Source organism: Haemorhous mexicanus, chromosome 3, assembly GCF_027477595.1.
Source record: "Haemorhous mexicanus isolate bHaeMex1 chromosome 3, bHaeMex1.pri, whole genome shotgun sequence".
In the NCBI taxonomy this organism is placed as follows: Eukaryota; Metazoa; Chordata; class Aves; order Passeriformes; family Fringillidae; genus Haemorhous; species Haemorhous mexicanus.
This window is the reverse complement of record NC_082343.1, coordinates 46354921-46373335: the sequence shown is the minus strand read 5'-3', so window position 1 is coordinate 46373335 and position 18415 is coordinate 46354921. Positions and strand designations below refer to the sequence as shown.

The 18415-nt window shown below is 36.5% G+C and overlaps 1 protein-coding gene across 3 annotated transcripts in view; it reads left to right on the top strand.

Moving 5' to 3' along the window:
* The window catches only part of LYST (lysosomal trafficking regulator), a 77387-nt gene that overhangs the window by 44121 nt on the left and 14851 nt on the right, over window positions 1–18415 (top strand). For all 3 annotated transcript variants that reach the window (XM_059841646.1, XM_059841643.1, XM_059841644.1), the window contains exons 23-41: window positions 1217–1859; window positions 2303–2480; window positions 3365–3534; window positions 4939–5169; window positions 6078–6244; window positions 6724–6876; window positions 8046–8237; window positions 8734–8912; window positions 9891–10097; window positions 11347–11523; window positions 11980–12056; window positions 12974–13162; window positions 13885–14030; window positions 14119–14215; window positions 14884–14945; window positions 15328–15383; window positions 16389–16541; window positions 16878–17122; window positions 17807–17873. In XM_059841646.1, the coding sequence (XP_059697629.1) occupies window positions 1217–1859; window positions 2303–2480; window positions 3365–3534; window positions 4939–5169; window positions 6078–6244; window positions 6724–6876; window positions 8046–8237; window positions 8734–8912; window positions 9891–10097; window positions 11347–11523; window positions 11980–12056; window positions 12974–13162; window positions 13885–14030; window positions 14119–14215; window positions 14884–14945; window positions 15328–15383; window positions 16389–16541; window positions 16878–17122; window positions 17807–17873 (3389 nt within the window). The remainder of the gene's footprint in view (window positions 1–1216; window positions 1860–2302; window positions 2481–3364; window positions 3535–4938; window positions 5170–6077; window positions 6245–6723; window positions 6877–8045; window positions 8238–8733; window positions 8913–9890; window positions 10098–11346; window positions 11524–11979; window positions 12057–12973; window positions 13163–13884; window positions 14031–14118; window positions 14216–14883; window positions 14946–15327; window positions 15384–16388; window positions 16542–16877; window positions 17123–17806; window positions 17874–18415) is intronic.

The window sequence follows — 18415 nt, the reverse complement described above, 5'->3', positions numbered from 1 at the left end:
GGAAGTTTAGGTTAGATAGTAGGAAGAAATTTTTCACTGTGAGGGTGGCAAGACACTGGAGCAAGTTGCCTAGGGAGGCTGTGTATGCCTCAACCCTGGCAGTATTCAAGGCCAGGTTGGATGAAGCTCTGAGCAGCCTGGTCTAGTGGCAGATGTCCTGCCCATGGCAGGAGATGCTGAGACTAGAAGACTCTAAAAGTGCATTCCAACACCTTAACACTGTGTGATTCTATAAAATAGAGGAACTTGCATGGGTGTTAGATAACCTGCTACCTGCATGTGGATTTGCAATTTGTTGTACTACCTGCTGATGAGTGTGAAAGCTTGACTGTAAGATTCCTGCAGCTGTGTAGATCTCCCTTGATGTGTGAACACCAGCTTGGTCTGGCTGTGTTGGTACATGTATGTGTGTATGTATAGTCATGTATTTCTTTTGTATATTTCATAGATTTCTCATATAAAAAATACATTCCTAATGCATTGTCATTGCCTTAATACTAACTGATGCATAGTTTTCAAAATATTTGTGAATGTAAAAATTCTCATTTTCCTAGTCTTAACAGGTAACTGCTTCTACTAGTCTTGTATACAGACATCTTTCTTTCTCAAAACTATATTTTGTTAAAGACTTGTAATATGCTCTGAAAGTTTGTCTGTTGCAGGTCAAAAGGTGCAGTTAAAAGCAAGCAGTGTTAATTAAAACATGTAGTTATTTGCTCTAAATTTTAAGTATGTGTAAAACCTTGGTGAGAAAGAGTTGCTGAGTAGAAATTTGATGTCCACTGAAACACTGCAGATTGGACCTCTTAGACAAAGCTCCAAATAGAACCAGCTGCTTTATTTGACCCTGCTTTGAACAAGGATTCTCGTGTAGCTACCTCCAGATGTGCCCTCCACCCTCTGTGATTCTGTAAAAGTTCCTGCTGAGGGTTAGGTGAAAGGATCAAAACTTAAATCTAAAAATTCCTGTATATTGGCAAAAATTATTTTGCATTTTGTTTCTTTCACATTTGTGACTTGCTAAATATATGGCTGCATAATAGTTTAATATTTCTACTTTGATTAACCAAATCTGAGCTATGTTAAGCGTCGAATCAGTTTTGCACATAAAATTAACTCAGCTCACAACAATTTTAAATAGGTGTAGAGTGTAACATTATTAGAGAAGCTGGGTTTTAGTGTGAAAGGAATGCTTAAGATATCCTTATTTCTCTAGGGAGCACTTCCAAGGCTAGTGTACAGCAGAAGATAAGCTCTCAGGCACCTAGAAGGCGTTCTAAAAGCTTACCAGCATCACCTAGTTCCTCGCCCCAAGTTCATCGAAAAAGACTGACTGAAAGAATGGGAAGCAGTGTTGATGACCTGCAGATCCTTGGTGAACGTGACGATGTTGATCTTCAGGGTAGAATTGGTTTTGTGGAAAGTTCTGAAACTATAAAGAGAGTACAGGAAGAACTCTTCCTTAGCAGCTGTGAGTCTGCAAAAACTGTTTGTGACTCAGAGCTAACATCTGCCGAAACATTTGAGGATATTGCAAAAGAAGTAGAGTTATCTGAGAGTGCATTAGAGAGTAAAGAAGCTGATACAGACCTGAAATGTACTGAAGCTGCTGCTGATGGTGTTGCAGCTGAGGCATCACTGCGGCGTCCAGACAATCTGAAAGGCCTGCCTTCATTTCAGAAGGGGCAGGGTAACTTTGCAGGGTTGGGCTTGGCATTCTCTGTTCTTGGAGCATCATCCGCCATTGCTCGCTGGCCAAGCTTTGTTGACAAGAACGTTCTTCCTGAAGACTGGGACAGTCTTGCTTTTTCTTCACCTAATGAGAATACCCCAAAGCCATCTGAAAGCCCCGATGACAGGTAAGCACAGGAAATAATAAGTTAACATGAGCTTTAATTTTACAGTTCTTGCTCTTGATTAGTATTCCATAAAAATTCCAATTCTGAAAACTAATTGAATGTTTTCAATGGCTGTTATACACAAATTTATTAAGCTTTTAGTGTGTAGAATGTTCTGTTGTTTCAGTTTTTGCTGTATCTATATAACAAATTTTAAAAATAGGGATTTTTGCTGTGTACAGTCGAAGTGGGAACTGCTCATAAAGAAAGTAGTTCTGGTCTGTTTATCTTTTTTACTATCTGCCATCTAAAAATAATTGTTAATGAAGATTGGTAGTTAGGACTTTAGGAGAAATTGTCTTCCAAATTTCTAACCTGAACCCTCTTTCTGTCCCTCAAGAATTTCAATTTTGCATTTTTTTTAGTCTTTCCTGCTGTGGTGAAACACATTCCTCTGTTTTCAGATGTGCAGAAGACTATCTTGTGCTTATCTGTTGTGGGTTATATGATCTCTTGCGTGGAGTTCTCCTAATCTTACCAGATATCATGCTAGAAGATGTGATGGACAAACTTATCCAACCTGATTATCTTATAGTTCTGGTGAACCACCCATCTCCTCTCATACAACAAGGAGTCATCAAAGTAGGCCAATATCAAATGTTTTCTCCTAAAAAGATGTCAACCAGTATGGTTAACATGTTGGAAATGTGGTGGGGTTTTAATATTTTTGTTGACCTTTCTTCAGTTTTCTACATTTGAGTTTTAAGATAAGTTTTCACCCTATGGATTTAAAAAAAAAAAACAAAAACAAAACCAAGCAAATTACAAAGCAACATAGCATAAACACAGACACTTTGAATAGAAATAGTCCCTAATGTAAGCCGAAGGCTTTAAGAGCTTATTGATAGCATGACCATTGTAAATGGAAGCAACAATGCAGAAAGTCAGTGACACAAAATATGATGCAGTGTCTAAAAGTGCTTGCACCTTGGTTTGACTTGTAAAAGAGTTGACTTTGAGTTATTCTGAGGAGTCGTCCACACATTTGTGGACTGAAGATGGACTTGAGGCTTCAAAATGTTTTCAGAGATTTTTGTAGTATTATGGACAGTGTTTCTGTATGATTATATTATGTAGATAAAAAACTTTGAGTAGACTTCTATTTTAATTTGAGAAAGAATAAGACTGTATGGCTTTATTGAGAATGAATGTCATGCATGCATGTGCATGCACACTGAACTGTAAGACTGAACAAATAGAAAAAGTTTTAATATTTATGTATGCATTTGCTAACTGTTGTGTTTGATTTCATCTGCCCCAAACTTGATGAAAAATGTCTGTTCAGATCAAAAATATATTGTCAAATATTGATTGTAACAAGGACAGTGTAGATTGCAGCTGCAGTAGTATAATTGATGTTTGCAATCTTGAAAAAAAATTATTTCAATGACTGACAATGATTTTACTTTCAGGGCAGTTATATTAAATGTTTCATTCTTACACCATAATTATGCATTTATTTTTAGTTGTTGGATGCATATTTCAACAGAGCAAGGAGGGAGCAGAAGGAAAAATTCTTAAAGAACCGTGGCTTTTCTTTGCTAGCCAACCAGCTGTATCTTCATCAGGGGACTCAGGAAGTTGTAGAATGCTTTTTGGAAATGCTTTTTGGCCGCTCTGTTGGCTTGGATGAAGAGTAAGTAATGCTTTTATGTCCTCTAACAATATGCAAGTTACAAGCAGGGCACTTTGCTGGTCAACAACCACAAAAAAGAACTATTCAAAACTATTTTGGTAGGTTTTGCTTGTTTAACATTGAAATGTATTAAAATCCTTAGGGCTATTGTGTGGCCCTTAAGCTGTTTGTAAGCAACTTCATCTGATGGAGGCTCTCAGCAGGGATCTTGCTGACTCTCAGACTTTGAGTGCCTCAGAGGCCTTGAACTCAAATGTCATGAATCAGTTTAACTCTCTCTCTGATCCTACATGAAACTGATTTGTGTCCTTAAAAGTTTTAAGTAGTAGTCACTAGACTTCTTCTCTTGGATTTTGGTAGGTAATTAAGGAAAAATCTTGATGCCACAGTTGCTTCCTTGTCTTGGCTCCAGATTTAAATTGCTATCTCTTAAGGAAAAAATCCTGGAGAATACACCTTTTCATGAACTGAAGAGTCACCTTATATTGACAGAAAAGGAGATCACCTTTAAGCAGACAGCTATATAAGTAAATGATATTTTTTAGAATTAGTCTGACTACTTAATGCTTGTACAGAAATCACCAGAGTAAATATATTCATTGGAAAAATCTTGCAATAAGTTCCTTATCAATTGCTGCCTCTGCAGGATTTGTAGCCAAATTACTTTTGCCTCTTGACCTGATCTTCACTCAAAAACTATTTTTTTTGAACTGCAATATTTAGTCATAGCTGCTTAATTTGTCCCAAGGCAGAGAGTGGTTACTTCTTCAGGATGCATTATGGGGCTGGAAAGAGTTCTAATGGCTAAAGTTTTTAGGATTGTGTATAATAGTCATATGATGGGCTGATAACCTTATAATAGTAATGCAGTTTCTTAGAGCACAAATAAAACAAGGTCTGAAGCACTGCTTTGAATTCTGCAATCACTATAAGCCAGGTGCCAAACTTAATTAAACCTCAGCAGTAGTGGATATAGGATATATCACACCTGCTGCCAGTCAGTTTGTTATTGTCACAGTGATGACAAGCTCTGTCTGTTCCCTTGATAGTGTCTACATTAGTTATAATAGCGACATTGGAAGGGTAATGCACCATTTTTCTACACTGATTAAAAACTCCTCTGTTTTCATGAAGTCTGTATTGTAGACAGTTGTTAGATAGCTGAAGCATCAGATTTACTTTTTAGGCACTTCATTTCTTTGTGGCTCAATGAAAAGTTTATTTTTCTCTTATTGGATTTTTTAGTAGATAGCTATTGTTACTACAATGAAATGTAGGAAATTACCATGGACATCTTTGCCAAAATACAAGCATATGATACATAACTGGTATTCCAGTTATCTGTACTGTTGTTGGTATCAGAGTGTTCTCTAGGATGCCATTTACTCATATTTCTGTTAACAGATTTGATCTGGAAGATGTCAAGAATGTTGGACTCTTTCAAAAATGGTGTGTCATTCCTGTTCTGGGTCTAATAGAAAATTCCCTCTATGATAACGTTCTGCTGCATAACTGCTTCTGTCTTCTCCTGCAAATCATAAATTCCTGCTCAAAAGTTGCAGACCTGCTGCTTGATAATGGTTTGCTCTATGTGTTGTGTAATACACTGGCTGCTCTCAACGGACTGGAAACAAAGTGAGTATTGTTTCTGTTGCTAACAAATATTCTAGGCACAGCCTTAAGGATAGCAAGAAATTACTGTATTGCATTTTTTCTACTTTTTGAAATTATCAGAGAGCACGTACAAAATACTGGGTTTGATGTTTTCAACTTTATACCTGTAAGTTAATGTTTAGTCAGTTCAAATAATGGAATATAAAATGTTCTTTCCACACCTTAAATGTTCAAGTGAAATGACATTTTAAAATATGAGTTTGTCACACTGTCTGCACTTTCAAGGCTTTTCTTAATAAACCTGAACAGTAAGATAAAGGCCCAGGAAATGGTATGTTCTAGTGTCTCTATGGCCAATATCAAAACTGAAGAAAAGTCTCTCCTGTACTGCCTATGATTTAATATTTGAGATTTTGAGTAACTTCAATGACTTTATTAGAGATAAAGATTCTGTGCTTCAAAAAATATTATACAGGGAACAAAGGAGAGGCAGGGTTTTGTTATTTTATTTCATTAGTTGGTATCCTGAAGAAATGGAAAGGCTTCCTTTTTACTTCAGTATAGTTTTTGTTCAGCATGATTACAAAATGAGATTGTCCTGATACTTTTTTGAGAAATACAGGATTTCAGACTTGTTCTTCAACTTAAAAATCTGATAGTAATACATCATTGCTTTTCCAATGAAACTGTGCTGCACTCAACATTAGAATATCTCAAAAGTTTGCAAGCGTTCAATCTGCCAAAGTTAACACTAAAGAAATGTCTTGAGTTATAATGTTCTAGTCTTCAGCAGTGACATTTTAATATGAAGTACAGCAAAATATTAGGTACAGTTGGCAGAAGTAGCAAGGGAAATAATAATGGGTCTTGTTAAGAGTTACAATCTACTAGAATTGTCACGTTTCTGGTAACTACAACTTTGTTTGCAGCATTCCCTTGAATGACTACAAGTTACTTGCATGCGATATACAACAGCTGCTGGTAGCAGTTGCAATTCATGCCTGCAGCTCCTCAGGTTCTCAATATTTTCGTGTTATTGAAGACCTCATTGTGCTGCTGGGTCATCTCCAAAATAGTAAAAATGCAAGGATGCAAAGTAAGTTGTCTGCTAATTTTTGGGGTCATGGGACTGGAAAAGTAAATCCCTTCCCCACTGTTTTCTGTTTAATATTCCTGCTGAGGGAGAAGGGGGAGTTTTCTGGTAATGAATCTTTCTCTTCTAAGTGGTTCTCAAATTAGTAGTTTCCCTTAGGAGCTTGCCTTGTGGTCAAGAATTGTGTACTGCTAATCTGAAAAAAAAGTGACTGTCTGAAAAAAGTTCCTTAAAGATATTTAAATGAAAACATTCTGTACAGTTTCATTTAGATTGTTTTAGCGTGATCAAATTCAATGGCTTTTCTATGACAACTCGTTTCTGTAGTGTCTGTATCTGTGGCATAGCAAAGTGACTTTGTGTGACTCCTGTGGAATCTAGAGTTTTGTAGCTCTTGACACATGTTGTGGTTTGACTTGTTACAAACAGCTGGTAAAAATTCCTGAAGATGTCCTGTACACTTTGTATGCCTCTCTCTCTAGATATGGCAGTTGTTCTGCAGTTAAGAGTTCTTCAAGCAGCCATGGAGTTGATAAGAACCACGGCAAGCCAAGATGCTCAGGAGCAGGCCAGTTCAGCCCCGGCACCCTCAGCTCCACATCGCGCAATGTTTCAAAAGCGCAAAGGCATCGCGGGTGAGTCGCAGAAGGGTGGCATACTTGTACTTGCTCCTGTATGTATTACTTGATCATTCCATGGTATTACCACCTTTGGGGATTCTCTTAAATTCACATGTTGCTTAGTAAAGATGTTTTTCAAGTAATTTGTAATGCCTGTAATAGCCAACGTCACAGTAAGTTAATGCCAGAATCAAGGTAATGCTTGTAACTAATGCAGCTATGAAGTTGCTTTGTTGCACAAGTTTTCATTAGAGACCATCCTGAAATAAATACCTGCCACTCCAAATTTATACATGGAAGTGCCACTGTGGTTGTGTTTTTAAAACCCGGGTTGAGTTCTAGCTTTAGTAGTAATACTTTCCCTGTATTTGATAGCTAGTCAGTCCTTCTGTAAAGATTTTGGAGTTGGATTTAAGTTGGTTTTGTAGGTCTCTTACAAATGCATTAGAGACTCACAAAAGGTACAGTTTATTAACCTGGCAAATGCTTACTATTTCGTGTTTACTATGGGAATGTATCTCTTGCTGGTCAGCTTTTGAGATCCCCCTCTCCATCAACCTAGTGAAATATTTTATATATATGTTCAGTACAGTGAAAATATTTTTATACTAGTGAACTTGATAAAGCACTAAAGGTAAATAAAAATAGTTGTTTCCAAAAGAAGAAAGTACAGTCAAGGCCTCCCAGTTCATTTCAAGAAAATTGAGGAACATTCTTGTAAGTTAGATACTGTCCTTCTATTAGTGTCAATAGGTATGGTACAAAATGTGTTTGCTGATATGTCTGGCTCATCATTTGTTCTGATGAACCCACTCTGCAATATGCAAGATTTTGTTCTATCACTAATTTTTAATCGTTTATACTATTTATACAATAAAAGCAGGAATGAAAGTAGTGGGTTTGAATGTTTAGCAAAAAATGTGGAAGTCATACAACAAAACTGATCTTGAGATTAACTCATTTCATGGTATTATTTTAAATTTATATATTTATTCTCAAAAAGCCTTAAAAGTTAAAAATAAGAAAGACAAACACCAAATGACATTTGTGTTCCCTTTGCTACTGATACATTTCAAATGTTTGTTTCATTAAATGATGTGAAATCTTTGGATTAAAGTAGCTGCTGAGTGATGGAAGTTTTTTTGCATTTTAGCAGAATTCTATTAATGCTTCTCTCCTTTAAGGTTCCAGGAAGTTTTCACTTGCTCAGTCTGATGCTCTGCTGGTGAAAATGCGCTCACTAGCAAGTGAGGAATTCAACATGATGATGCAGCGGAGAATGAGCCAAGAAAATCCTATCCAAGCCACTGAGTCTGAGTTTGCACAAAGGTTACAGAGGCTGACTGTTTTGGCTGTTAACAGGCTCATTTATTTAGGTAAGATTTCTTTTGGGTTTCTGTTTTGATGAAAAATGAATTCTTACTTTTGGAATGCTGAAGTGTTAGAGAGGAAAGTTGTTCTATTTACATGAGTTTAATGGATTTAGCCATAAAGCATCGTTCTCTTTGGTTTGTCTCTCAGTATTATGTAACTGGCAATCTGGGTAATGTTTTTATCTGAATGAACTGAACAAGTTGTTTTATTTCTGTATTAGTCCATTCATGTGTTAACTGCCTGAATTATTATGTGAGGATTTAACTGCCAAAGGGAGCATCTGCTCTCTTAAAATGAAATTGTTCTATGAAATGGCTACATTGGTTAGCAAGACTTGATGACTTTTGAGAGCTAGTTCAAATTCTGCAAAAGCAAGAGAGAGTGTAAGTATGGTAAATATATCAGTAAAGGCAGTATTTGATATAATGCCAACTAAAGGTTTGTAGGATTGTCTTGCTTGAGATGGTACTGATCAACATGTACCTCTTCAATTTTAAGCCTCTACCGAAGAGTGCCTTGATGTACTGGGTATAACAGAAAATACATGTCAAAGCAGACTTTCGGCATCCCAGCTAGAAGTTCCCGAAGAGGAAAGCCAGCAAGAACTGTCTAGCAGAATAAATCCTTTTCTTAAAGAAATGGTCAAAATGTTGGTGGAAGGAATCAAAGTATCCATTGTAAGTAATTAGATGCTGTCCACATTAAAGCATATTTTATAAGGTTCCTTTATTAGGAACTTTCATGCATAGTGTATTCTGTTCATAAATGCTTTTCTTACTGCCTCTGTCCACCCAACTGTGGCATTAAAAACTGTGGCTTCCCAGTTACTTTGCAGTTGTAAAATAAAAAATAGATCTGTTCTGATTTTTACCTTTACGTTTAGCAAAGTTCTTCTTGAATGAGAACACAGAACTTAAATAGACTTTCTTGTACTATGAAAATTTGCCTGGTCTCTTAAACTTCAACATTTAGGTTTGCTGAAGCCTATAAAACCAGAACATCTGTGCATCCACAGGTGGTGGAGATTTTTTGAGCAATTTGTTTATAGTATATTTTAGAGTTGGGAAGGAGAGCTTTCTCTTTTTTTCAATTCTTAATAAAGTGATGAAAGTCTTCTGACATACAGGTGTTAACTTGTCAGCCTTTTCAAGGCAATCAGTTTTTGCTTGGATAATACAAAGTGTGGTATTGCTCTTCCTGAGGTCATCTTGGTAAAAGCAGTTCTACCTAATTTTCTTTCTAACTCAGAAAAAATACATTGGATAGGTGTATTATCTTTCCATTGTGCCATATTTGTAGTACTTTTCAAAGATGGCAAGTTTTTTCTTGTGAAAACACACACCTCCTTCTAATGCTTGTTTTCTAATCTTTTGAGGTAGTCCATTCAGAAAATTGGTGATTAATGTAAAAGGGCTGTTGATTAAAATGAGCAATAAAGAAACCCTCTGGTTTTTAAATTTCTACATCACAATTTGCACTTTCTGGATTGTTTTAGTAGAATGCCTTTTAACCCATAATAATAATCACTATAGTAAACCAAAATACTTATTTTGATAGGTAAAACTTTGTCTTGCCTTTTGATCATTTTAATGTGAAAAACTTGATAGAAGAAAGTGCTAATCCTGTAATATTAAAAAGTTGTCTCCATTACTTAGGGCACCAGCAGAATGAGCACTCCAAAACAGCAATGGAGCAGAATCCTGTTGTTATGTAAGGACACATTCCGTACGCAGCTTGGGAGGCTTCTTGTGCATAGCTTGTCTCCTGTAAGTCCTCTGCAGGAGAGGAAGCAGGCTTTGGAGATGGCACACGAAGTAAACCAGCAAGAGATTTTGCGTGACTGTCTCAGCCCAACTTTGCAAGTAAGCTCAAGAGTTTTTGAGAGAAGTTTCTAAACCCTATATTCAATTTTTTGTCTAGATTTTACAATTATTTAGAACTGTATGTGGCAAGTGGTTCACTACTACTTGTGCAATGTTTAGTGACTGACAGTTGTCATACAAAAGACTTGTGTGTACCTCTGCAATTGCTATACTATCCTGAGGACAGATAGAATTAAGTCTGGGTATGTTGGTGCTGTTCTGCATCAAACATATCCCCTGTGCTGTGCAGAGACAAAAGGTGATACTAGTATTGACATGAAGGATTTTACTGAGGAAGTTAGGAATTACTTTGCCCTAAAAAAGCGTATTAAGGAAGGAATTTTCCTTGCTTTGGAACTCTTAACTGCAGACTTCCTGTAGGTTGTAAGAATTGATTGCAGCTAGATTTTAAGAAGCAGTAAATCCTCAACCAAAGCAGTACTCTCTTTTCTTACTTGGCCTTTATTAGATCTTCAAGTGGGATTATGTATTTCATGTTCTTCAGTTAAAAAGCTGAATAGGCTCTCCCTGCTTTTCTGAGTTTGTCAGAAGAAAGCTTCTAATGGTGCTATGTTAGTGCAAGCTTGAAAGCAGTCATTTCTTTGAGTCACAAGGAGAAATGAGGTAGGAATGTTGCAGTTGGAGATCTTCAGGAACTGCAAGAATGAAATAAAAAACATGCCACAGTTCGAGTCACTGTATACTAAGGAGAGAAAGTATTGGATTAGCTTATGGCACCTCACATATTTCTGATCACGTATACATTATTCAAATAAATAAGTTTTATCAGGTAGAAAAGAGCTGATGCACTAGCAGTGGCTTCTGTGTGCAAGTGTCATGTTGAGTGCATTTATGACTTATGTCTGCCTAACTTCATTATCTGTCACCTCTAATTTGATTAATCAAATGAGGTGTAGTGTTCTTGGCATGCAAAATTAGAAGTATATTTCCTGAAGTATAAATAAGGCTGTAGGGGCTGAGTACTGGGTCTTGCAAGCCATTTGAAAAGTCACAAGATGCTGGGGCAAATTTTACCGTGTGAGGATAAAATTCATCATGTTTTTCTAGTGTTATAAAAGTTTATCTTTAACCATTAAAGCTTTCTTTTTCTTTAAATTAGAGAATAATTAGAGGAAATCTGCACAGTCTGACTAGAAAAGGGAATAAAAGTAGAGGGGAAAATATTGCTCAGTGTTGTGGAAATGAGCATAACCATACATTCTCCTCTTTCCCTCTTTTCATCTTCTAGCATGGGCCTAAATTAGCGCTCTATTTATATGAGTTAATGCACAATCACAGAGATGGAATGACCAAAGAACAACAAAGAGCAGCAGGAGACTTAATGAATACACTGAAAAGTTGTGGCTTTAAATGCATTCCCCTGAGCCCACGACCAAAACCAGATTTATTAAAAGCTTTGAAAGAGGTTTGTGAATAAAAACTTTGCTTTAAAAACTGGGTATATTTGAGACAGTTGTCTTATGTAGGATCAGAGTTTAACTGCAGATTGTGGGGTTCTTTGGTGCATGGTTTATGCTTTTGGGAATTCTCTTTGGGTTCTCGATATTTCTGTCACATACTCTCAACTCTTCACAGCAAGCTCACAAGCTTCTTGCTTAAGTGTATTTAATCCAGAGGAAGATGAGAGTTCATAATAAGCTACTAGTATCTCTTATTTTCAATATTTTTTTTTTTTAAAAAGTTATATATAATATAATAAAATGGCAGTAGTTAAAATGAAGCCTTGCTGGTTTTAAATGCTGTGAAGGTATCAGTTGAACAGTTTTGTCACTCCTCCTTTTTGAAACTGGCATACCCTTTAGCCTCCCCTTCCTTATTTTGTCCATCTCAGAAGAAAATAATATGTTAAACTTCTGTTCAGGATCAGAAGAAATATGAGATGGAAGAAGGTGTAAACAAAGCTGCTTGGGAGAAGACAATGGCTAATAATCGGCAGAAGTAAGTACCTTAGAGGGGCTGCAAGAACTTTAAGAAATGTTCTCTGTTCAGCACATCCCATTGCTAAGTTGCCTATGTGATTATGGATGTTTTTTTTCAAATTAACAGCATCACTAGCTTTCAGGCTTTTAATTATGCTATTATACTATAGGCATATGCCTTTTGGCAGGTTGTATGATAAATGGCGTTGTGTGAACCTCAATACTGAATTGTTTTTTTGCGTATTTGGCATTTCACCCTTAATTTTATGACTATTGCATCTGTCCAATCACCTCTCCTGTTGCTGTGGTCTGTGCAATTAAATGTCCCTACAACTCACCCTGATTTTCAACAAATGAAATACTGTATTCAGTATACAATTTGAATATTTTTGTGAGCTATGTAGACAACTGCTCCTTGGCGCAATTGTAAATTTCAGTACATTGTGGTAGATTGAGTTTTCCATTTATTTAAATTTCGGACTTTGCCGTGAAATCAGATTTGAGATGCGCACACAATGTGCTTTAAAGTAGGCACGTGCAGGAGCTGTAAAGGCAGCTTAGTCAAATTCATGCAGACAAGTGTTAAGACTTTGTTCTGTTGAATGATTTAGGAGATTTAATCAGTGGGTAATTAGTGTCCTTATTCCAGATTTTTATTGTAACGAGTATACATTAATTAGTCAAGCACGTTAATACATAGCCATTGATTTTCTGACTGGATTGTCTTGTCTTTGGCCAAAAGCAATAGGTTTTTTTGATGACTAAGAAGCAGAAGGTATTCATGAATCTCCTTATGTAGGCTAAGTTGTTCTGCATCTGCTGTAACAGGAACTCTACATATTTACTGCCAAACTGATTGTATTTTATGAGGCGTTTTTGGTCTTTCCCTTTTCAGTGTGTTTATTTGGCATTTTAAAACGCAGCTCTTCTCCTCAGTCTCTTTCAGCGTCTAGATACAAAGTCTAAAGACATTTCTAAAATAGCTGGAGACATCACACAAGCTGTGTCACTGTCACAAGGAATGGAAAGGAAGAAAGTAATCCAGCACATCAGGGGGATGTATAAGGCAGAGCTGAGTGCCAGCAGACATTGGCAGGAACTAGTTCAGCAACTTACGCATGATCGGTGAGTTTTCTCATCTCGGGGAAAAAGTGAGAGAGACTTGATGCCTGACATGTGCTTCTCATTCTAATCAGAGGCATATGGAATGGAGATTATACTAAAATTAGAAGTACTTTTGCTAACCATCTGATAGTTAGACTTGTGAAAGACTTGACTTTTTTTTACCCTATCTTTTAGGGTCAGTAGCCAAGTAGTATTTCTATCCCATTTAGACAGTTTTTTTCAGCATATACGTTTTGCTGTGCCTAATACAATGAAGAGTGTCCTAAAATTTTCATATCTTGCATAGATGGAGTAAAACCATGTTTTTGGTGTAATGTTACTCACATTAGCATCTAGATACTCTGTTCACTAAACAGTGTAGAACAAAGGATGTTAATGTCAAGAAACCAAACTAAGGTATCTTCACCACTGCAGAACTAGTATTATCTTATGTTTGCAGCACCAGAGTTTTCAAAATAATATTGGATGCATTGTATTGCTGTTTTCATTAGAGTGAGTAATTTCAAGAACAGTCTTACAGTAGCAGCTTGTGAAAAGTCATTCAGTGGAATAGCTCATGAAAATAAACTAGGAAATTCAGTCTTTTAATACTTTTTCAGAAAAAAATGCCCAGTGTACTTCTGTGCAACTTCTGTATTTCTACTTGTTAAAGAAGAGCAGAATTTATAAGCACATATACTGCCTCTGCTGCCAAACTCCTAAAATTATTTTTTTTTGGTCAGAGCACTCTGGTATGACCCAGTCTATTACCCAACTTCTTGGCAACTGGATCCTACAGAGGGCCCAAACAGAGAGAGGCGCCGCTTGCAGAGGTGCTACCTAACTATTCCAAACAAATACCTTCTCCCAGACAGGCAAAAACAGGAAGGTAATTAAAACATCTTCAATGCTTAATGAAGCCTAATGTCTGAATTGTAGTGACTGTTACTACCTTATTATTTGTGATGTCTTTATAGGTGTGATAAAAACTCCATTGTCTTACTTATTTGAAGACAAAACGCATTCTTCTCACTCCTCTACTGTAAAGGACAAAGCTGCAAGTGAACATATAAGGTTTGTTTTGGATAACACATGCTTCTCTTTCCTGTCTTTTCCCAGTCAAATGAAACAGCTGTCTAAAAAACTTTTTTTTATATCTTAAAAACATTTTTAAAAGAATCAAGTGGGAAATGTGACCAGTGTCAAAAATACTAGGCATTTTGCTTTACTCAGAAGCAAAAGACTAGTGCTGTCAAATACCATCTGGTGTGCTGTGGATAGGACCTGTGGGATAACCTGATGAAATCTCTTATTTTTTGCTTAGTAGCACTGCCTGTCCTAGATATCTGAGATCTGGTAGGTCTTTCCATCGGAGTTCAAAAGCAAATTGCCTTTCCATCCTCTCTGCTTTTATCACTGCATTACTCAGCTCGGCAGTTATGTCAATTTGCCACCAGTTACAGGCACTAATACAGCCTAAAATAACTGCAGAGAACATGCAAAGAAATAAGTACAAATACACTCATAAGACAGTCTAGAAAGTTGAGGCTAGAAAGTTGAGGTTCTACTTCTTTATCGCTTTGGGATGTGAACCATTTGTCATGTTGTTGGACAGTTTTTCTTCAGCTACAGCTTGGAGGCTGTTTGGTTTAGGTTGGTTTTAGGTCTGCTAAAAGGTACATAAATCTATAAGGATAGGCATTTCCATAATCCATAAGCATTTCCACTTTGAAATATTTCAGAGTTAATCGAAGATGTGTAAGTGTAGCACCTTCTAGAGAGACTGCTGGTGAGCTGTTGCTAGGTAAGCAGAATTTTCATTCTTTATAAATACATTTTTGGTGTATCTTACTGTATAAATACAGTAAGAGTCTGCTGTATATATAAACCTGGCTATTTTTTTATAAGTAATTGAGCTGTTGCCTGACTTTGTGGATTACATACTTTATAGATCAATTTTGCCTTTCTTCTCTACTGTTTTCATGAGTGCTATTTGAACTGCCAGTAAGTTTTAAGATCTGCAGACCACCTGGTAAAAGATGTGGAATCATAAATTGTGTTTCTGTCAAGTGCTATCTTGCCCCAGGTACTATTCTTAGCATTCTTAACTCATGACTACTGTTTATATAACCCAAAGATGCATTGTGCAATTTCATGTACTTTTTCATAACTATTTTTTGCTGTAGGAAAATGTGGCATGTATTTTGTTGAAGATAATGCTTCAGACACAATTGAAAATTCGGTAAGTGTTAGAATATATTGTCCTCTAATTTTTCCAAACTATGGCCATGAGCTTTCTTCTTCAGCAATTTCAGTGGCAGTAGTACTAGAATTAGAGATCTCTGGACAAAGCTAGCCAAACTCATTAGTTTGGCTTGTGTTGCTTCTGTTAACCCTGGCTGTGGAATTGGTGGTGATAGAATAATACAGGAAAGATGTGAGCCTGGGGCTGGTAGGGAATGAGGAATGGGTGATGTTAGAGGCTTCTGCACCTTGCAGTGCATTGCTTTGATCTTTGTTCATCAGCAAAGTGCACAGAGTTTGCTTTGATCTGTGCCTGAGAACTTGCCTCAATGAAAGCTGGGGCACTATGAAGTGCATAAAGTCACAGGTGTATGGATTGTGCTGTGCTCCACAGCATCTTATTCTTGAATTTTACATTATATATGATGTTCTAGCTCCTCCCTTTTCCTATACAAGAGGATTGTTTCATGAAGTGGGAACTGAGCTTCTGATACACAAAGACTGATGTGTAAATTGTTTATACGTCCAACAAACATGTAAAAGTAATCAAGATACGGATTGCACTACTGAAAGCTTTAAGCTGCTTTTACGGATCTCTTCTTGCATCTACTGAACAGACAGGTCCTGTGGTTTGAGGTGCTACCAGCTGCTTTGTTCATCACAGGACTGTCAGAGCTGGGATTCACCACAAAGCTTTGCTTGCTCTGATTGGCTGTGCAATATTTTTAGCTAAAGAGCCATTGAAAATGTGGCATTGCTTGCTAGTGCTGGGTAGGGAACTGGGGCATCTGAGGAGTATGTGTCATGTTCTGCCCACTGCTTTGAGGAGAGTAGAGGATGGGGAAAGTAGCTAAAGAAAATCACAACAACTTATTAAAACATTGCATTAAAATTCAAGTTTGCCTTATGATATGCTGTATTGTTATAAGCTGGTTGCATTGAAGGGTTTCTTGTTTGGAAAATCCACTATTTAAAATGACTTTCTAAATTGCAAATTCTACAGAGTTTTCATGGAGAAACTGAACCAGCATCATTTTCTTGGACCTATGAGGAAATTAAGGAAGTTCATAAGCGCTGGTGGCAGTTAAGAGACAATGCTGTGGAAATCTTTTTAACAAATGGCAGAACTTTACTCTTGGCTTTCGATAATACAAAGGTACTGTGGCACCAATGCAGAGTAATACACCAAACATTTTGCTGTGTCTTTGTAACATGTATATTCATGCATTAGGTTTTTAAGGAGACCTGTTGCATGGACTAATTAAATTCTGCCTAATACCTTTGAAAGAACTTGGCTCAGCTAGGCTTCTGGCTGATCATAGGCATGTTGTAAAACACATCTCTGATATATTAAGACATTAAAGAATCTTAGTGATACTAGACATTATTCTATTACAGCAGATATCTGGAAATATACAAAATGAGAGAAACTTACTCTTGGTCATTTTAAACTTCTAAATTGTATGATTAAATCTATGGTGTTTTCTTCTAGGTCCGTGATGATGTGTACCACAACATCTTGACTAACAATTTGCCTAACCTTTTGGAATATGGAAACATTACTGCTTTGACCCACCTGTGGTGCACAGGACAGATTACTAACTTTGAATATCTGACTCATTTAAACAAACATGCAGGTCGTTCCTTCAATGATCTCATGCAATATCCAGTATTTCCTTTTATACTTTCTGACTACACCAATGAAACGCTGGACCTAAATGATCCCTCGGTATATAGGTAATATGAAATGCTTAAAACTCTTTTTTTCAAATACTTGAACTGATGATCCTTATATAGCTTTTTAACTTCATTGTACTAAACTGCACACACACACACAAATGGAACTATTCAGGGACAAGCGTCGTCTCTAATAACTTGGGTTTTTACAGTAAATGGCTGCTTTGCCTGGGATATGGAAATAAAACAACTGTGTAGATTCATATGCAGGATATTGGACTTACACTGTCTTATTAGGCTATGTATAATTCACAGAATTAAATAGGAGCTGTATGTTTAAATTCATATGATTAGACTTCCAGGCCAATTAGCAAAAATTTAATAGAAAAGGAAATAATATTGTAAATTACTTAGCCAGTTACAAAATCAGTCTTATTTGAATGGCTTTGAGTGAATCGTCCCACCCTAATAAATTTCTGTTATGCTAATTTAACATTTGTGTGCACTAAGTCTTTGCCTTTATAGGATGCCTCTGATTTGACTGAGGTGCTTGGCATTTTCTTGCCTGTTACTATGCTATGGATTAGTTTGCCTTTAGCACTAACTAAAAGTTTTATTTTCTGAACTTTCTTGAGAAGTGTTAAGTTTTCCTTGGCCTTTCATTGCATTAAAGGTGTTATTCTTAATGATGTGAATCAATATTTTAATAAAAATTATAACATATCAGTACTGCTTTTGTTGCAGGAACCTGGTCAAACCAATAGCTGTGCAGTCTAAAGAAAAAGAGGATCGTTATGTGGATACTTACAAGGTAATTTGGATAACTTTCTGTTCTTGCCTTTGTCCCATGTATAAATGACACCGTATCTTTGGTTTTTATAAGATATTTGTTGGGGAAGAAGAAACCACAAATATAGTATTTTGTGGCTACGGAGCTCTTACTTCCAATGTATTTTCCAAGAAACATTTCCTCGGAATTGTTTTATAACGTGCTTGGAACTTGTGTTTTTTCCTGAAACGTCAAATCAATTTAGCCCATCCATGTGATACTGTTGAGGAATTTAAATGGGTACCACCTTATATGGGAACTTGTATACATATAAAGATCCCTAAAGATCAGGAAGATAATTTACTGCTGTTTAGTTGATGTTACTTTGGTGAAATTTGTAGCTATTTGTTCTGTTTGATAACAGAGAGGCTGTTTTCCCTCAAGCACTTTATTTTAACATGCCCTACTATTGGGGCTTTTTAATTTTTTTCTCCTTAAAATGTTTTAAAGGCTATAGGAAATAGCAACATACTAGGGAATTAAAGCATCTGCGTCTGGACTTTCAAACTTGTCTGTGTCACCAT